The 16,881-nt window shown below is 41.3% G+C and overlaps 1 protein-coding gene across 1 annotated transcript in view; it reads left to right on the top strand.

Moving 5' to 3' along the window:
• Window positions 1-16,881, top strand: part of LOC102305843 (ERC protein 2) — a 181,797-nt gene that overhangs the window by 79,580 nt on the left and 85,336 nt on the right. Inside the window, exons 16-18 of the mRNA XM_042227459.1 lie at window positions 3,120-3,213; window positions 10,106-10,237; window positions 13,679-13,839. Coding sequence (XP_042083393.1) covers window positions 3,120-3,213; window positions 10,106-10,237; window positions 13,679-13,839 — 387 coding nt within the window. The remainder of the gene's footprint in view (window positions 1-3,119; window positions 3,214-10,105; window positions 10,238-13,678; window positions 13,840-16,881) is intronic.

Below are 16,881 nucleotides of genomic sequence, written 5' to 3' on the forward strand. Positions count from 1 at the left end.
GGCCTGATTATTTAAGACCTTGTATGTGAGGAGCAGGATTTTGAATTCTGGATTTAACAGGAAGCCAAAACAGGAGAAATCTGCTCTCTCTTTCTAGTCCCTGTCAGGACTCTTGCTGCAGCATTTTGGATTAGCTGAAGGCTTTTCAGGGAGTTTTTAGGACTTCCTGATAATAATGAATTACAGTCGTCCAGCCTGGAAGTAATAAATGCATAAAGAGTGAGTTTTTCAGCGTCACTCTGAAACAGGATATTTCTAACTTTAGAGATGTTTGGTTATTATAACCAAAACTTCCTCAATGGTTTTAAAGGTTACTGTTGTGTGTGTGGCAAGGTGAGAAGGTGTTAAATGTATTCATCTTTTTATTAGACATATTTCACATTCATTGCACACCAACATCAATCATGAAAACAGACAGTCATGCACACACACACATGCTTCCAACTAAGGGCTGTGACAGCAAATATTTGCCCACATGTGGGGGCAGCTTGTCGGTTGCGCCCAGAATAAACACACCAGTGTGGATGTGGAATAATAATGTGGCGCATTTTAGCAGCTGCTTGGTCACAGCTTGTTTACAGTGTTGGAGGGTTCTCTTAAGCACTAATTTGTCACTGTCAGCTTTCTCGCACTTTCTGTTCATTTTCTTTTTCTCTTAAAGTACGAAGGCCTAACTGGGAGCTCAGAGATGTGTGTTTTAATTCTATTTTGAGCATATTTGTGAGTAAACATGAACTCTACCCTAAGACCAGGGTGCATGCATTTTGTGGTTAATGAGTGTCTAGTAGTAGTGAGTTTACTGTGAGGGCTTGTGTGTGTTTTCCATATTTTTTTAAACCTAATATGTGTGTGCCACATATACCAAGGCTCAGGGATTGGCGTGGAGGTTAATACATATCCATCCTGGCTGGTTACACAGTTCAACTCTGTAATCAGCACCTGAGCAGTACACAACGCTGACAGCAGATTTACTACCCATGTGTGTGTTTCTGTCAGTAATCAGACTCTTGGCATTTTATTTCTTAAAAGGAGAATGTGGGTTATGTGCGCAGTGGTGCGCATGCATGTGCTCGCATCTCCTGTCTGCATATGTTTGTGTTTTGTTGTTGAAAGATTTACACAGCAGTGTCTCACCTACCTCAGTCGTGTCTTGTCTTGTCCCAGTCTGCTTTCTTGCTAAGACTAGGCACACAGCATTCATCCTTACCTGATGTACTGTACACAGTGCAGCTCTGCAGTCTTCTGAGATGAAGCATGCAGAACTTGTTTTAACTAATAAAACTAAACAAATAAAGCCAGATAAAGCAAGACAGGACAATGAAGCGAACTTATTTGTACATGTTAAATATTGTGCTGTACTCAATAGTCGGTACACACACGCAGACGCAAACACGCAAAATAAAAACTGCAAGGAAGTGTAATTTATGCACATATGTTCACGTCATGTGGAAAACAACGTCCCCTTCTATGTGGTGCTTGCACGATCTCGCCAAGTTTATGCTGGTTTCCTCTGGGAGCCGCTCCTTCGCCCGTCATCACAGTGCAGCTGATAGTTGAAGCAATCTTTCAAAAGTGAACACAAGGGCCAGACTTTGCATGTTTGTCCCTCTGGAGCCATTCATTTAAAAAATCCCATTAGCCACAAGAATCTTTGAAATTTTCCCAGTTTAGCCATCGTTTCCATCTTAGGAAGCACCTGTTTTACCACAGAACCAGAGGTTTTACTTTTTGATTTATATTCTTTTGATTATAATTTATAACTTTTAACTTAAAACTTCTTCAGAGCCTCTTTGTTTCAAGTAAAGCACGGTTTTGCACCATGTTGTGCCAGTGGTCAGATATCAGTTGCAGCTGCACAGTGCTGGGCAGGCCGAGGATTTCCCCTCTGATAACGCTAGGATGTGTAAATACAGGTTCAGACATTTAACATTCACTCTGTATGATTTATTCCCCTGAAATATAATGAATTTCATGAAAACTCCTTCACCCTTGGCTCAGCTCTTCCATGCCCACACCAATTTTTGTATTATTGCTGTTATTATTGTTATTTTTTGTGTTGTGTAAGTATTTACCATCACACCAAATGTTAGAATCACCAGTTAACCTGACAAGCAATCTTTGGACATGCTTGTCAGGTTAAACCCAACAAGGCCACCAATGTGCCTCTGTGCTGCCCAACAACTTGATATATAGGCTAACTTGTGCTCTGTGCTTAACCTACTCTAGTTTTTAATACTTTTTCACCCCTTTACGTTGTACTCAAAGTGCACTGCAAGCTGCACTTACAGACATATTTTTAAAGCTCGTGCACACATGGAAACCTGTAAAGGTGCATAGGGAGGTCCTTCGGTTTTAGTCTCTTGCCCAAGGACACTTCAACATAAGGATGCAGAAATCTTGGTCCCCGATTGCACACTGGCTTCCCATTGTTCCTCATACAAAGGATAGCTTAAATGCAAAAAATGTGTTTCCTGATGGGGCTTAATAAAGACAATCTTCCACTTTTCTGGCATAGTTGGTTAATGTTTTGATTCTCTTTGATACAGTAACTAAGTCCAAAGGCAATACACTTGAAGAAAACCTCAAGGAAAATTGGTTTTGTCATACATTTTAAGAACATACATTTCAACTGGTGCACTATTTTTCTGAGGTGAAAGCCAGTCCACTCTTGACTTAAAAAGATGTTGCCTGTGTTTGTGGCATCTGTTTGTTGAGTTTTCTGACCGCTCATTCATGCAACATGTCTTCATCTGCATCTTGAAGAGTTTCTTGCATTTGTACATGCAATCACTTGCTAGACTCATTCTGTAGGCGTCCATAAGCATTTTTTCTACTTACCTCGAATTCTACTTGCATGGTGTTGAAGGTTTGATTAATTATTTCCCCTTTTCTTTTTTGTTGAAGAAAATGGTCATTTTGATGAATATTTTTATGGATAATTGTCGTCTTTAAAAGGCTCAAATATGTCAAAAAAGCAAGCAGTTTTGCACTTTCAAATGACCGTATATCTCATAGCATTAAATTTAGTCGTTTAATGTATTTCAGATTTTGATCATTGATATATGATATAACAAACACTCCTTGTTTATCTGTTGTCATCCATTTTTCTCTGTCTGAAGACAAATCAAGTCTCCTAACATCCAGAAGCAGACGGTGCCAGGTGAGATGAGGAAAGACGCCCTGATTGATGGACATCCCCACTCGTTATCACAGGTTTGATTATGTTCGTACGTTTATGTCAGTGTTATGTTTGGATTCTTTTTCATGTTTCCAACCAGCAGAGTTCAGTTTGGTTCATTCTCAGTTCATCTACCTGTTTTTGTTTCCCCTCTCACCACCAATTGCAAATGATGTCAATGAATTTCTTCTTCTTCTTAGCTGTGCTGTAGTCCCTCCATTCATAGATCTCAGAGTCTTAACCAGAAACAAAACTCAGTTCCATACCTAAAAACTGCATCATGGTGACTCACATGGGAATAGCAACACACTGTGTCTAGTCAGACCTCATGATGTACCCTCTCTGATGTAATTTGTGTAGTTGCTTACCTGCTTAGACGTCAACAAGAGTGTTGACTCACTGTGTGAGTGCACACGTATACTTCTACTCGTCTGCAGGCTGAGGTGTTAATATACAGAGTGTAGCCATGCCAGGTTATCCCCAGGGGACGGATGAAGTAAAGTACATTTACCTTCCTGCCAAACAGACCAAGAGTCTCTCTCAGTCTGTTTTTCTGCTGAACTATTCTGCTATTTGTGTATTCTGGCAGCCAACATTCAACTTCCTATTTCTGTATCTAAACAGTGTCTGTGAAACACACATTAGTATTGCTGCAAGCTGGAAAGAGACATGACGTGCATGTCAGGTACAGGGACGTGGGACACGCTGAAGCGGACCTTACCTAGTGCGTCCTTAGTGCGAGTCTTTTTGAAGTTACACTAACAGCTGAACGAAGCGCCCTTGATTCAGGTGTAGCATATAAATACAGCTGCAAGCTTTGGGACAAACTTCCTTCTTTCATGTGCGAAAAATAAAACTTACTCCAAACTCCTTTGGTGGCCTTTCTCTATTTTTTGTAAACATCTTCATATTTTGAACTCTGTCGAGCTGCTTGGCTGTAGCAACAGTCCCCATGAATATACAGCACTTTACATTCAAATGACATCAATCGTTTTCTAGATTACAGCAAAGTATATTTGCGCTCCTCTTGAATGTCAGACAGGCCTCCAAGTGCTGCTGTTCGTCTTTTAACTCGTTCCAGTGGAGGTGACCACATCACTCTAACTCTTGTTGACCTTCAGTGTTTACCAGATTTTACTGCTTGTTTTCGAAGCTTACACGGTCATTCGCCTTTATGTTTGTGATCTCTTTTACTCTCCTCGGCTCTTTGAGGTTCTTTAAAAAGCCCTTTCTGAAAATCTCTGATTCGTATTTTTTTTTAAATATTATTATTATTATAGCATATTATTAGCAGTGTTATCATTAGTATCATTCATCCTGAATACAATATAACCATCACATTTTTGTTGACTACATCATTTAATGTTTGGGATGGCACTAAATGTGGCAGACGCTCAGATATGTCAATTGGGAGAGATTGGAGAAGAAGCATCTATCTTGGATAAGAAGCTTTGAGAAAGGCCTCGGGTCTGCAAAATTTTGTTATTTCCATTTATTTTTGTAGTTATTGAATATATTAAAAAATACTGAGCAAAGGAAATGTTCGTCTTCAAGCAGATACATGCAATCAGACTGAAATCCCTGTTTATTGTCATTGATCTGTGATGCTCCACCCTCCTGGTTTCCTGTGCTATTCTTTGCTGTTTCCTCTGGCAAGAGCCTCAGTCGGTCTTCAGAGCAACTGGCTGCACCTGAGAGGTGGGCGTGGCCAAGAGAAGAAAAAGAAGCAGCTCTTTCCGGCTGCTCTCATTCTTAATAAGTAATCTGAGCCAGATGTTCTGCATAACAATATACAGAACAGTTTTCACAGGACTACATGATTCCACCACAGCATTGCACTTGGGCTGAGCTTTGGTTCATCGTCCTGTTGCATTCATGTCACATTTGACTCTAAAATGCTTTCGTGTACAGACGAGTTCACGATTAACTCCATAACTGCAAAGTGCTCAGGTCCTGTAGCTGTAAAGCCCAAATCATCATCCCTCCTGAGGTTGTTGCAGAGGTTGTGTAGTTTGTTTGGTTGGTAATGTGCATATCTACAGGAAGTAGTATGTTCTTTTAGAGAGAAGAGGCCTTCTCCTGACAGCCCTTCCAAACAAGCCATACTTGTCTGGGATGGAGCTCTTAGGTTTAATGCAATTATTCTGAGACTCTGTTTACAGTCTGACCTTGGGGTGAATTTGCTGGGACGCCCACTACTGGGAAGATTATGGGATTGTGTTAGGATGAACCAGAACGCTCCAGACCATTAAACTTCTGCTTTTACAAAGATATGTTACACCTAGACTATAAAAGGTGCTGCTACTGACCTTCTTAATTCTGTGGGTGTACTTAGTTTTCCACAGCACTACATGGTGTCCTGTGAAAGCTCTTTTTTTCACTGGACTGTAATTCCTTTTGTGCTGACATCTTACATAACATTCTTGCATACTTTCACTTATCCATGCGTGCTTTATAACGTTAACTCCTTTCATGTCTCAACACAGATTTTTAGCCGTGCCAGCGGCATGGCTCTAAAGCTTTCTCGGTTAATCTTGATATTTAGAGAACTATTCAGTGGATTGCCATGAAACTCGATACAGACATCCACTATACTTAGTGCTTAAACCCTAACTTTGATGATCTACCAGCTTCTTCCACAACAAACTTTTGCATCTTTTTAACATTTGCGGTTCAAAGTTAAATGTTCACTGGATGAAATCTCATGAATTTGGCACACATTTGTCTCCTCAAGATGATTTTAATCATGTTGGTAACTCCTTCAGCAAAACCTCAATTCTAATACACTTCATTGAAAACATTCCCATCAACCTATTTCTGGGCATTAATAACTGTTACTATGTCATTAACCTAGAAGGACAATCATGGCAAACAATAGTGCGGTTACAAACGAGCATGCTAGCTTTGACAGTCTTGATTATGCCAAAGCTAACATGTAGTCCAAAACAATGTTGTGCTTAAGCTTTGAGGATATAGTCTCACTGAACCACAAAGGCGGCTGTAGAGTCTTAGACTTGTTTTAAAATGAACATAAAATTCACACAAACTCCATTAGAACAGTTTATAATATAGATATTTCTGTCTCCAGACCGTCTGACGTCAAAGACTCCTTTGATCCTTATGAGTTATTGCAAAATCCACTTTAACAGTGATTTCACATGTGCACCACATTTTAGTCAATTCGATTGCGCAGTTAAGTTGAAGAAAAACGTTTCCCCATTTTTGGGGCAGGTTTCAGAAGAAATTTATCACTTGGACATCAATCCAACATGAATAAGACTTAAGTTTCTTAGACGTCAGCTAATAGACAGCAATTTAATGTAATACATTTTGAGGTAAATATAGGAGGAATTTGTTAAAAATGCAACAAAGGCATACCAATAAAACATTGAAATGTTGAAGTCAGGTTACATTAGATCAAATATTCACTGGCTATGGAGACACAACATACAATCTGTATATCCGGTCGTTAAGTGATGACGTGACGAATCCTACTTCCGGGCCTAAAGTAGTCTGCGTTTAATATGGCTTTTGTGTTGTTAACATGTTTAATGTTTTGTATTTTCTTCTATTTGATCTCAAAAAGCTCCTAAAACAGTCAGTGATCCCTGTTGACCTCCCTCGGCTTTTATTACCGCTAATCATTTATTTAAGCTCAGTTTTTGAAACCTTAGGATGTAACTACAGCCCAGCCCATGCAGCAGTATATGAATGACTAACCTCGTATTGTGGATGGATTATCTCAGTTGTTCTCCTGGCTGAAGTTTGGTCCGTTTACAGCATCCTGCCATGCGATTACATTTGTTCCTGACCACCGAGAACACTCACGTTAACTTTTATCCAGTGGAAAAAAAGTTAGCTTGTTTATATTATGCTAACATAGCTGTGTCGCTAGCGGTCACGTAGCACATCATTATATACCAGCTAGCCCAACTTCAGTAACCCTACAAACGTCACTGCTGTTTAGTTTTCTGTCTTCATTTATGCTGGAAGTGATAGCAGAGCTGTACGTTTTAATTTGTTTCCAAAACCCCGCAGTCAGGACATGCTATATTGTATTTAGATAGAAGCTAGCGAGCTAACTCCCTGCTAACTTCTAACTCCGTTAAATGTCATAAATTCCGTTTTCATGGATGCCTGGATGTTAAACTCAGTTGTTACACCTGGTAGAGCAGAACGCTGATCATTTTATTAAAGATGAAAGACTTTAGACAGTTTTTCAACTCTCAGTAATGCCATAGTGATCGTTTGATATATGGACCTGCAGCGGAGTTTAGGTCCAGACACGGCTAGTGACATCAGACATTACGACCAGATTGTGTCTGCTCAGCGGTGAGGCTGGTTGTGGCCTCTTCCTTTCTCTTTCCACTGCTCTCTGTCTCTCTCTTATCTCTGGCTCCATCAGGAACACAGCACGCTCCAAGGGTAAACACACACAAACAAACTCTCCCAATCTTGCCAGAAGAGTTTATGTGGGATGGAGCGATAACATCTCTTTGCTCCATTGTCTCCATCGCGCCACGCTGCACTTAACAAACACAGAGAAAACACATCGGAAGTATTCTCCTCAAACCTTCACACCGGCCTTTTATTTCTCTTTTAGCTGTAACTGAGAGGCATCAGCAACCCTCGGTGCTCACCTGTTCTTGAAAGTGAATTATAGCAAGGAAGGTTTCTTCTTCTTGTGTTTTTTGTTTTGTTTTTTGATTTAGGGGGAAATGTGAAGAAAAAAAAGATTGTTCCCAGAGTCTGTAAACTGGACCTAAATTACTTATGAGATGTCTGGCCCTGCACACATATTTAGCATATTTTAAATTATGAAACACAACAGTTCATAAAGACTGAGACAGATGTCTGATCATAGGTGCACAGCTGCTGGAAATGTGCATTCTCTCACTCTCCGCTCGTTTATGTAAGTGATCGTAATCCCTTCATCAAGCCAGAACAGACCAGAGCCATAATGATCCTTCCTGGGGGAATTAGGTGATGATTGTTGCTGCAGAGGCAATTATCTTTACTTTTCTCCCCGTTCTCTGTGCTTTTGTATCTTCTTGCCCTATTTTTCCCCATTCTTTGTAGTCTTGAAAGCCAGTGATATTCTCGTGTTACTAATAAAACTTAAAGCAAACATGTATGCACAGACACATTTATAGTGCACATTCATACAGGGGCAGACACAGCTTTCTGGTTAGGTTACACTCAGAGGTCCAGCAGTGGCAGCCCCATCTCAGTGGGGTGTGTGTGTGCGTGTTTCTGTCTGTTGGGTGGGGTCAGACCAGTACTTGTTGATTCTGGTGCATCGAGTTACCGCTTGTCTGTCACATCCAATTACAGTTTCGGACCGTTGACGCACTCGGCCTGGCTCTGTGTGTGCGTGTGGGTGTTTGTCGCTCACCTCCAGCTGTGCCATGCCGACGTAACGTGCCACAAGTATCCACTTGTGATTCAGATGGCTTGGCAATGTTTTCATCACACTTACGGATAATCCTGTTGCTGCAGTTTTAGTCTGCACCACTGACTCGCTCAGTGAGTTAGCCTCCTGCACTGATGGGCTGATAATTGTACCAACCTTATACTTATTTCCTCTTCTTTAGTATTTATTGGAGGCACTTAATAAGCTATTCATGTGCAACTTGTGTGTTCCTGGCGCTGTCTCATAAAATGACTTTCACTACATGTGTGGAATCCATCACAAGCGATTTCTCTTGTAATACAAAATATTTTCTAGATCCCTGTCAGACATGAGACATGTGCACATTTACAGGGCAGCTAAAGCTGGCTGATGCCACTCTTTCAAAGATTATATTCACTTTCACAAACATGTAGCATCTATTTCTGAGATGAAATATCATTTTAACAGCAGTCAGCCAGACTTATTCTCACTTTTCTCTGTTTCCTAGAGAGCGTCCGGCCATCCCTATTACTCAACAGTGCTTATTGCTTTTCACATACCTCGTTCACATTTATATTTTACATGTAGATGTAAGGCATGAGTATATCAGGTTTGTGACACTTTTGTTGCTCCTAATGGACAGATTTTGTAGCGTGTTGCCATTAATTGTTCTTTCTTACATACCCTTCTTATTGTCATCTTGTGTCACTGTGACTCTACAGAGAATTATGGGACTATATGTTTCTGTAATAGTTAAAGGCTCATTGTTTGATATGAGTTCAAACCAGAATTTGATTGTAATTCTATAATTCAGATCTGGGGTTTAGTGTGAAGTTTATAAGTTTGCTTTATCAGTTCATTAGTTTAACCATTTAAAATCACTGGAAACTGTTTCCTCATCCACGTGTCCACAAAGCTTCTGTAGTGCTCCCAGAAAAGTGTGAACGTGTGAACTAGAAAGTGAGTCAACGCTTTCGGTGCTGCAGAGAAAGTTGACAAAAAAAGAAAGGTGGCGAGATGGAGAATCAGAGGGTTTATTATTTCTGTCCAGTGTTTTCTTTCACAGTTCCATCAACCAGGGTGGAAGCGGATCCTTTTCTTCCACTCACCATAGGTGTGAAAGGCCACACACAAACTGCATGTAAATGTACACAGTCTACTCCACACCTACAGATTCTCACACTCACATGGATGGCAGCAAAGGTCACAGCACTTAGAAACTCTTTCTGCCCTACTTATCTCTCTCTTGTGTCTCGGCTGTGTCTAATTCTTCATGTGGGAAGTCTGTTTGCTTCTCTAGCTGCAGGATTTGTTTTTCTTTTCTTTCATTTCTGATTTAGCTAGAATGATTTTTTTTTTTTGCAAAGGGCCAAACAGTGCAGTGTGAATGCAGATGATTTGTGCACCAAATCGTTTGAACATTTAAGAACAAACTATACTGAAAAAACATTCATCTTCCTGCTTTTTGCTGCTTTGCTTCCAAAACCCCTCCCCTTAAATCTTCATGCCCCTAGCTTCCTCTTTTGGCTTCCCAGGATGCCATGCGGGACACAGCTGAGCGGATCATGGAGCTGGAGAGGGCACTGAGAGAAAGCATGAACACCTCTGCACATAGGGAGGCTCTCTGGGCACAGGAGGAGGCTGCCCGGGTTCAGGCCCAGAGACAGGTTTACCCGGCGTAGCGCACGCGTATTGGGCGCCATACCACCATATACATTTACTCGCACGCATGCACACAGATAGCCTCGAGGCTCTCCACACAGGTTTCCTTGTGTACCTTTTAAACTCTGTGATCAGTTGATCAGATCATTCAGGACTTCAGGACCACTGCAAAAAACAAAACTTAACTGCGCCTCCATGTGGTTCAAAATGTAACTGCAGGCAGACCATTATATCATTATTACTAAATGGGTAGTTGTTTTTGTTTCCTCTCTGTTATTGCTTTTTCTTCTTAATTTACTTTTTATTCTCTAAACACTCTTTTGTTTATTTTATTCTTCTTGACTGAAATTTCAAACCAAAAAAAAGGAGAAAAAATTCCAGTGGCCTCCTTTCGTTTTTTCTTGTTAACTTTGCATCTTTGAAAATGTAAGCATACGTTTGAGATGTTGTGAGTTTATGTCTCTGTAAGCAGAGTGACTGACAAAGCTGGAGACTTGATGGAGCACAGGTTGCTCCTTTTAACCACATGTCCTGCTTATCTGGCTGCCTTTCTGGCTGCCTGCTGGTCCGTCTACAACTTTGAGCAGGCCCCAAAAAAGTTTACGTGTGTGTGTGTGTGTGTACGTAGGTGTGTCTGCGGTGGGAAAGAGAAACAAGGCAAGGGAGTGTGTTTCCTCTCGGTGTGAGCATGCATTTGAATGAGAATGACCTCGCATTACTTATGAGTGCCACAAGTAACATGAGAGCAATCGGCGGTTAAAACAAGAACCAACATTTTGAGGCAGAATGGCGGCTATATTGCCTCAAACACACACGTGTGCTTCCTGGGAGAGTTTAAAAGATGAAGAGAGGCCGGAGCAGCAAAGTAAGAGAAGGTCAAACTCAGTTTAGAAAATTTTGCGAGCGCCAACGCTAACTGCGGCTTGTTTTTTTTTGTTTTTTTTCTCCCTTCTTTTCACAATTTCTGTACTTTTGCACGCTTGACTTGCATTCAGCATGGATACTGTGTTTATCAAACAATATTCTGATTCACTGCAAAGTCAGAAAAGTATATTTATGTCTGAGGGACTTTTTGCACGCATAGAAGTAAATGATTCAGCTGTGACCTGAGATTACCCAAAGATTCAGGAAAAGCCTTTTCTAGCTGATGACACATTAACATTCATTGACCCCACGAGCCATAGTCACAAGCCTTTATTATAAGTCAATCCAAACCCTACGCATAGAAAACATACCGAGCCAGCGTGTGGTCATACTAGCGACTGAACTTGACACGAGCTGAACTAGAATGGAGTTACAGCCACACTGTTGACACAAGGAAAGCTGCCCGAGTGCTCAAGGTGCTCAGTCACCGATGCTCACTGTTCGCTGTCAAAGGAGTGAGCTTTGTCAGCCAAAATAACGTTACCACATAAGAAGGGAGCGGTTCAGCATGCCATCATTTTAAAACTAGACAGTTGTCAGTCAATCACCAGTCTTGCCTCGGAGACTGGAAAAGAGTGCGTGGAGCGACTTAGAGAGGAACCAGTTCCTTTGAAACATCACCTGACTCTGGCACTGCTTCAGCCCGCCCTGCCAAACTCACATTCTCACCCCTCCTCTCCTCACTCTTTGCTTGATTTTCTTCTTTCTTCTCCCTTCTGTCCCAGAGTAATCAGTCTCATGATGTGTAATGCGCTGAAAGTCTTCCATCAGCCTGACCTGCTGAAATGGAGCATGGGTAATGCCCTGGGTCACTTTTTTTCACACCCTTGTTTTCTAAGTCTCTCACTCCCTCTGCCTCTCGTCTTTCTCATACAATCATCTCTGCTGTCCAGCCACTGTCCCGAGCCTTGCGTGTTCCCATCTGCCTTCTTAAGTTGTCTCACGCAATTATCTCTGCGCTCTCTCTCTCTCTTGTTCTTGATTTCTGCTGTTTTGCTCTCCCCTCTGTGGCGTTTGAACTAGGCCTTTGAACCAGCAACACAACGCAAACGGACAAGAGGGATTTGGCCCTTACCTCTGAGCCCTCAATCAGCTTATCAACTAAAGGGGCTTTGGGCCAGCCTTAGAAGGCCTTAGCCTGGCTGGGGGGCTTTGCCTTGAAGTTGAGCTAAATTAGCACGCACAGGCTCACTGCTAAGCTGATTAGGTCCCTAATTTCACTAAAATGCATTGTATTCCTTATTAATGATGTGATTGTGAAGTGAGGGCTAGCCTGGGTGGTGGACTAATAAGGGACTGGGAAGGGAAAAGTTGGTGCATGAGGGTTGATAGGCATGTGGTGGGTGTAAGTGGAGCTGTGTGTGTGACCCTTGGCTTTCAAGAAGAAAAGATTGGCTTTGTATGCACTCGATCCTGGAATCAAACAGTGAATATTAAAATGGTGTAAGTTTGGAGACTTGCATATTTTGACGTTACTCGGTCTATTAACAGCTAGAAACTACTGAGGTCAATTGTTCTTGGCAGAGCTATGGGGTGTATTTTATTGAATATATTGAATATTTTGTTACATTTTGAAGAAGTTTTCACTGAAAGTCGTCATTTTCCAACCGTACTGTTTAAGTTTCAGCGCTCCGCACTCCCTTTGCTTTTTTCTTCTTGTATTCAGCGTGTGATATTCATGAAGAGTGAGCACGTAAGCTGACATCTGTGAAACACACCTAGAAAACTGGAGGAGATGGAAACTGTCCTGAAAATGTGTGAACCATTTGGCTCCTTCATAAAAGAGGCCCATTCCTTTCTCTCATGTCCTACCCCATGCAGTGGTTTTCCCCAATAATCCTTTTCTCTGCATTTTTCTTTCTCCTTTTTTTCTTCCAAACTTTAGATTTTTTTTACCCTGTATCACAAATTAGCAGCTCATCAAAACTAAACAATGATAAATGTATGTTCCTGTTGTTTTACATTTACATCTGTACATGCTTGAGTAATACTGCATCCTATTGTGAAGTGCTAGCTGTTAGACAATTAGACACTTCCTGTCTAATGACGCCCTGAGGTCATATCCTGTCAGACACACATGTGTGTGCAGATACAGAGGATGCAGTCAAGAGGTTGATCATTATCCTCAGCTCTAAAGCACAACTGCACTTGAGAATATGATAAGTGAAAGGCGAGGGTGGAGAGGAGAGGGTCAGAACAATCACTCAGCTAACCTGTGACCCCGAGTAATTTCTCCTGCTCCTAAATGTCAGCTGGCCATTGATTTTCAATGTTTAGGCTGTCATTTTATGTCATCTTTTAGCAATCCAACACACGTTCTTTAACACACACACACAGACAGCAGATAACTTGTCCTATATCAAATTACTTTAGCATGCTCACTTCTGTGTGTGAGTGTGCATAAGTGCAGAATAGATATGTTTCTTTGTATTATTATAAACTTATCTTATAATTAAGAACGGATCAATGTGGGTCCTCTAGTGTGTTTATACCACCTTCCTTCTTTTTCTTCCACTGAATAGCTGGAGGAGCTGATGGGAGCTTTGGAGAAGACGCGCCAGGAGCTGGACGCCACAAAACTGCGTCTGTCCTCCACTCAGCAGTCGCTGCATGAAAGAGACGGACATCTGAACAGTCTGCGACAGGAGAGACGAAAGCAGCTGGAGGAGATTCTGGAGATGAAGTGAGTGTCGCAGTCACCTACATGTCTACATATACCGCACTCACTTTCAGTTACATTAGGTAGCTTTTAGTTGAAGTTTAACTGAATTAAGTACAGCTGTCGGCCCAAACATCTGTCTTTACAAAGTGGTTAGTGTTGTGGTTTAGGTCACAATATTAGAAACGTGCCATTTTCATGTGCTTATTGTTTAGGTTAAAGTTAAAGGCAACGTTCTTGCAGTGCAAGATGTGTAGTAAAATGAGTAGCACTGGATATTTTAGTAATAAGATGCTAACAGAGGGGTAAAAATTTGAGTCATGCTGTATTACTACTTTAGAAATACACCATGTTTTTAGGTAAGAAGTCACAGCACTGGACACCATGTTTAACATTATTTCCTTGAAATATCAGGACTGTGTGAATAATTTCAGTTGTAAGAAGTTAATTATCAAATGTTTTACTTTTTTAAAAATCATGTGATTTGATGCATCTGAGGCAGTTTGGGGTTCAGTATTGAGTCAGGGAACACATCAACATGCAGACTGGGAGAGTCTGGAATTAAACCACTGTCCTTTAACTTTCTAATGTTTGTTTTTGGCTCCATTACACTATTACATAAATGCCATTCAAATGTATCTCAAGTAGAAATTGTTGATCCCAAGTTAATGTTTTCAGTTACATAGTAATTTCTTAGTTATGCATTTTTAAAATTAAATTATTGCCCCAGTACCCCAGGTGTTGACACGGAGCTACCATATCGACTGGTAGTGACCGATACTACACTTTTCTACTCAGTTTAAACACTTTCTTGCTACAAACCTCATTCACCCTTTCATACAAAAGCCCTTTTCTGTGCATAAGCACTAACTTAATGTTCACAAACACTATAATAAATGCATTCAGGGGAACTCTTGGTTAAGTATATTGTCCAAGGATACTTTGACATGCAAGTTGGAGGATCGAACCACTGACCCTCCGATTGGTAGATGACCTGCTGTACCTCCTGAGCCACAGCTGCCTCTGAAGGGGGGGATAAAAGTACACTAAAAGTGTGAGTGCAAGTGACTGACAGCCCATAAAAGTAGATTTTCTTTTTTTGGCATGGTATGATGGGCACTGGCATGATTTACTCACTGTTTTATCAAGAACATTTGTAAAAATAGCAGCATTTTTTTCACTGCAGCTCATAAACCTGTGTCTAATATTGTATTAGGCACATTTATCTGCTCACCTGTTCACATATGCGTTCGTGTTTGAGTGTGATATAGACATCAGCTCTGAGGTGTATTCTGAAGCAGGATCAGCCGTCGTCTAAAGGTGCCTCGTGAAAAGTTCAGTTTATTGAGGACAGGTGGTGTAGTCTTAGATTTGTGTGCAGCTCTTGCTTCGTGTGTCTTTGTGACACAGAGGGAGTTAGAGCAGAAGGAAGCTTAGGAGGATGTGTAGAACTGTTTGCATTTCCATGTGTGAGTGTATGTCAGTGGTTGTGTATGGATGTGTGAGTGAGTTCAGTGATCTGCAAGTGGCTTGGCTACATGTGCGTTTGCTTTGAACGCTCTGATTGAAGGAGCATGGAACCACATATCTGCTTGTCATGTGCTGCGGAGAAATGCCTTTAATGTCAGCTACTCAGTGCAGTACAAAAGAGAAGGCTGGCACATTCTGTATGTATTGAAAACACAATTGTTAAAGCCTACTGTGGCTTCAGCTCTTCAGACCACACATATCTGATGTACATATAGCTGTATAGGGTATTTCTGACTACTGACAGCAGGGTGCCCTTTGCCTGTCTGTCTTCATACACGCACACAAACACACACACTGCTGATACAAACCACCTTCCTGTCTGTTTCAATTTCCACCCTCCAAGCATTACTGGGAATGTTTATCAGTGGAAATGAATAACATATGATAAAGTCAGAAAGCGTGGTCTACGTACAGTATAGAAAAATGCTCAGCAAAGTAGCATGTGATTATTTTAGTGAGTTAGTGGTCCGGTAGCTTATATTGATTTTATTAGAAATATGTCTGAGGAAGAAGGTTGTTGTGATGATTCGCTGACATGAACAACAAAAACAACAAAGCAGAACCTTCAGCTTTTGTTCAAGCCTGCATTGGTAAGACCTTTAGAAATTTGCCATTGATAAGGGGACATGAGGGGCATGAATGTGCATGTTTGTGTGTGTGGTCTGTTGTACACGGTTAAGTGTGTGTGTGCGTGAAGAGGTTAGAAGCAGGGGTTAGGGGTCACTGGTGATGAGGATTAAAGGACTGTTGAACTGCAAAGGGCAAAGCTTCGTGAGACTGACACACATCTGAACAAGCTGCAAAGATACACTTGCAGAACGTACACACAGCCTCAGTGGAACTCGCATATAATCACTCACGTCTGCAGACATGCACATACTTACACAAACTGTGGCTTACTCCTTTAAAAGGGGCCATATTCCCAGAGCACAGCTCTGCTCCAAGTTAGCAGAGGGAAAGCTAAACAGGAAAGATAGAACAATGAAAGAGAGGTAGCAAGCGAGACACGTTAGGGGGAAAGCAGCAAACATTCGGGCAGAAAGAGGGAATGAGAGGGAGCAGAGAGTGGAATGGAGGGACTGCACATGCTGAAGCATTTCAAATCTTAAATCATGAGAGAAGTTTGACTGCATGCCAAGTTTCTCCTTCCCTCTGCTGTAATGTGGCATTTGTCAAGAAGACCAGCTGAAGCAAACCATGTGAGGCACGTCTCCAATGAATTGGAGAGCTTTCTGTGTGTGTCTTTAATGTGTGCATATATATGTGTGCGTGTGTGTGTCTGTGTGTGTGTGTGTAAGCCAGAGGGAGGTAGAGAACTCTTGGCTTTTCAACACTGTTAATGAAAGAGACAAGGAAGGAAAAAGCATTTTCAATACTCTCATTGCATTCTGGGTTTCCCTGTTCATCGTGTGTGTGTGTGTGTGTGTGTGTGTGTGTGTGTGTGTGTGTGTGTGTGTGTGTGTGTGTGAAAGAGAGAGGGAGAGCATTTTCATATTTGCCTTTTACAGATATAGCTATATAGCTGAATGCTTAATG

Source organism: Haplochromis burtoni, unplaced genomic scaffold (genome assembly GCF_018398535.1).
Source record: "Haplochromis burtoni strain Fernald_Lab_line unplaced genomic scaffold, NCSU_Asbu1 Contig_9, whole genome shotgun sequence".
In the NCBI taxonomy this organism is placed as follows: domain Eukaryota; kingdom Metazoa; phylum Chordata; class Actinopteri; order Cichliformes; family Cichlidae; genus Haplochromis; species Haplochromis burtoni.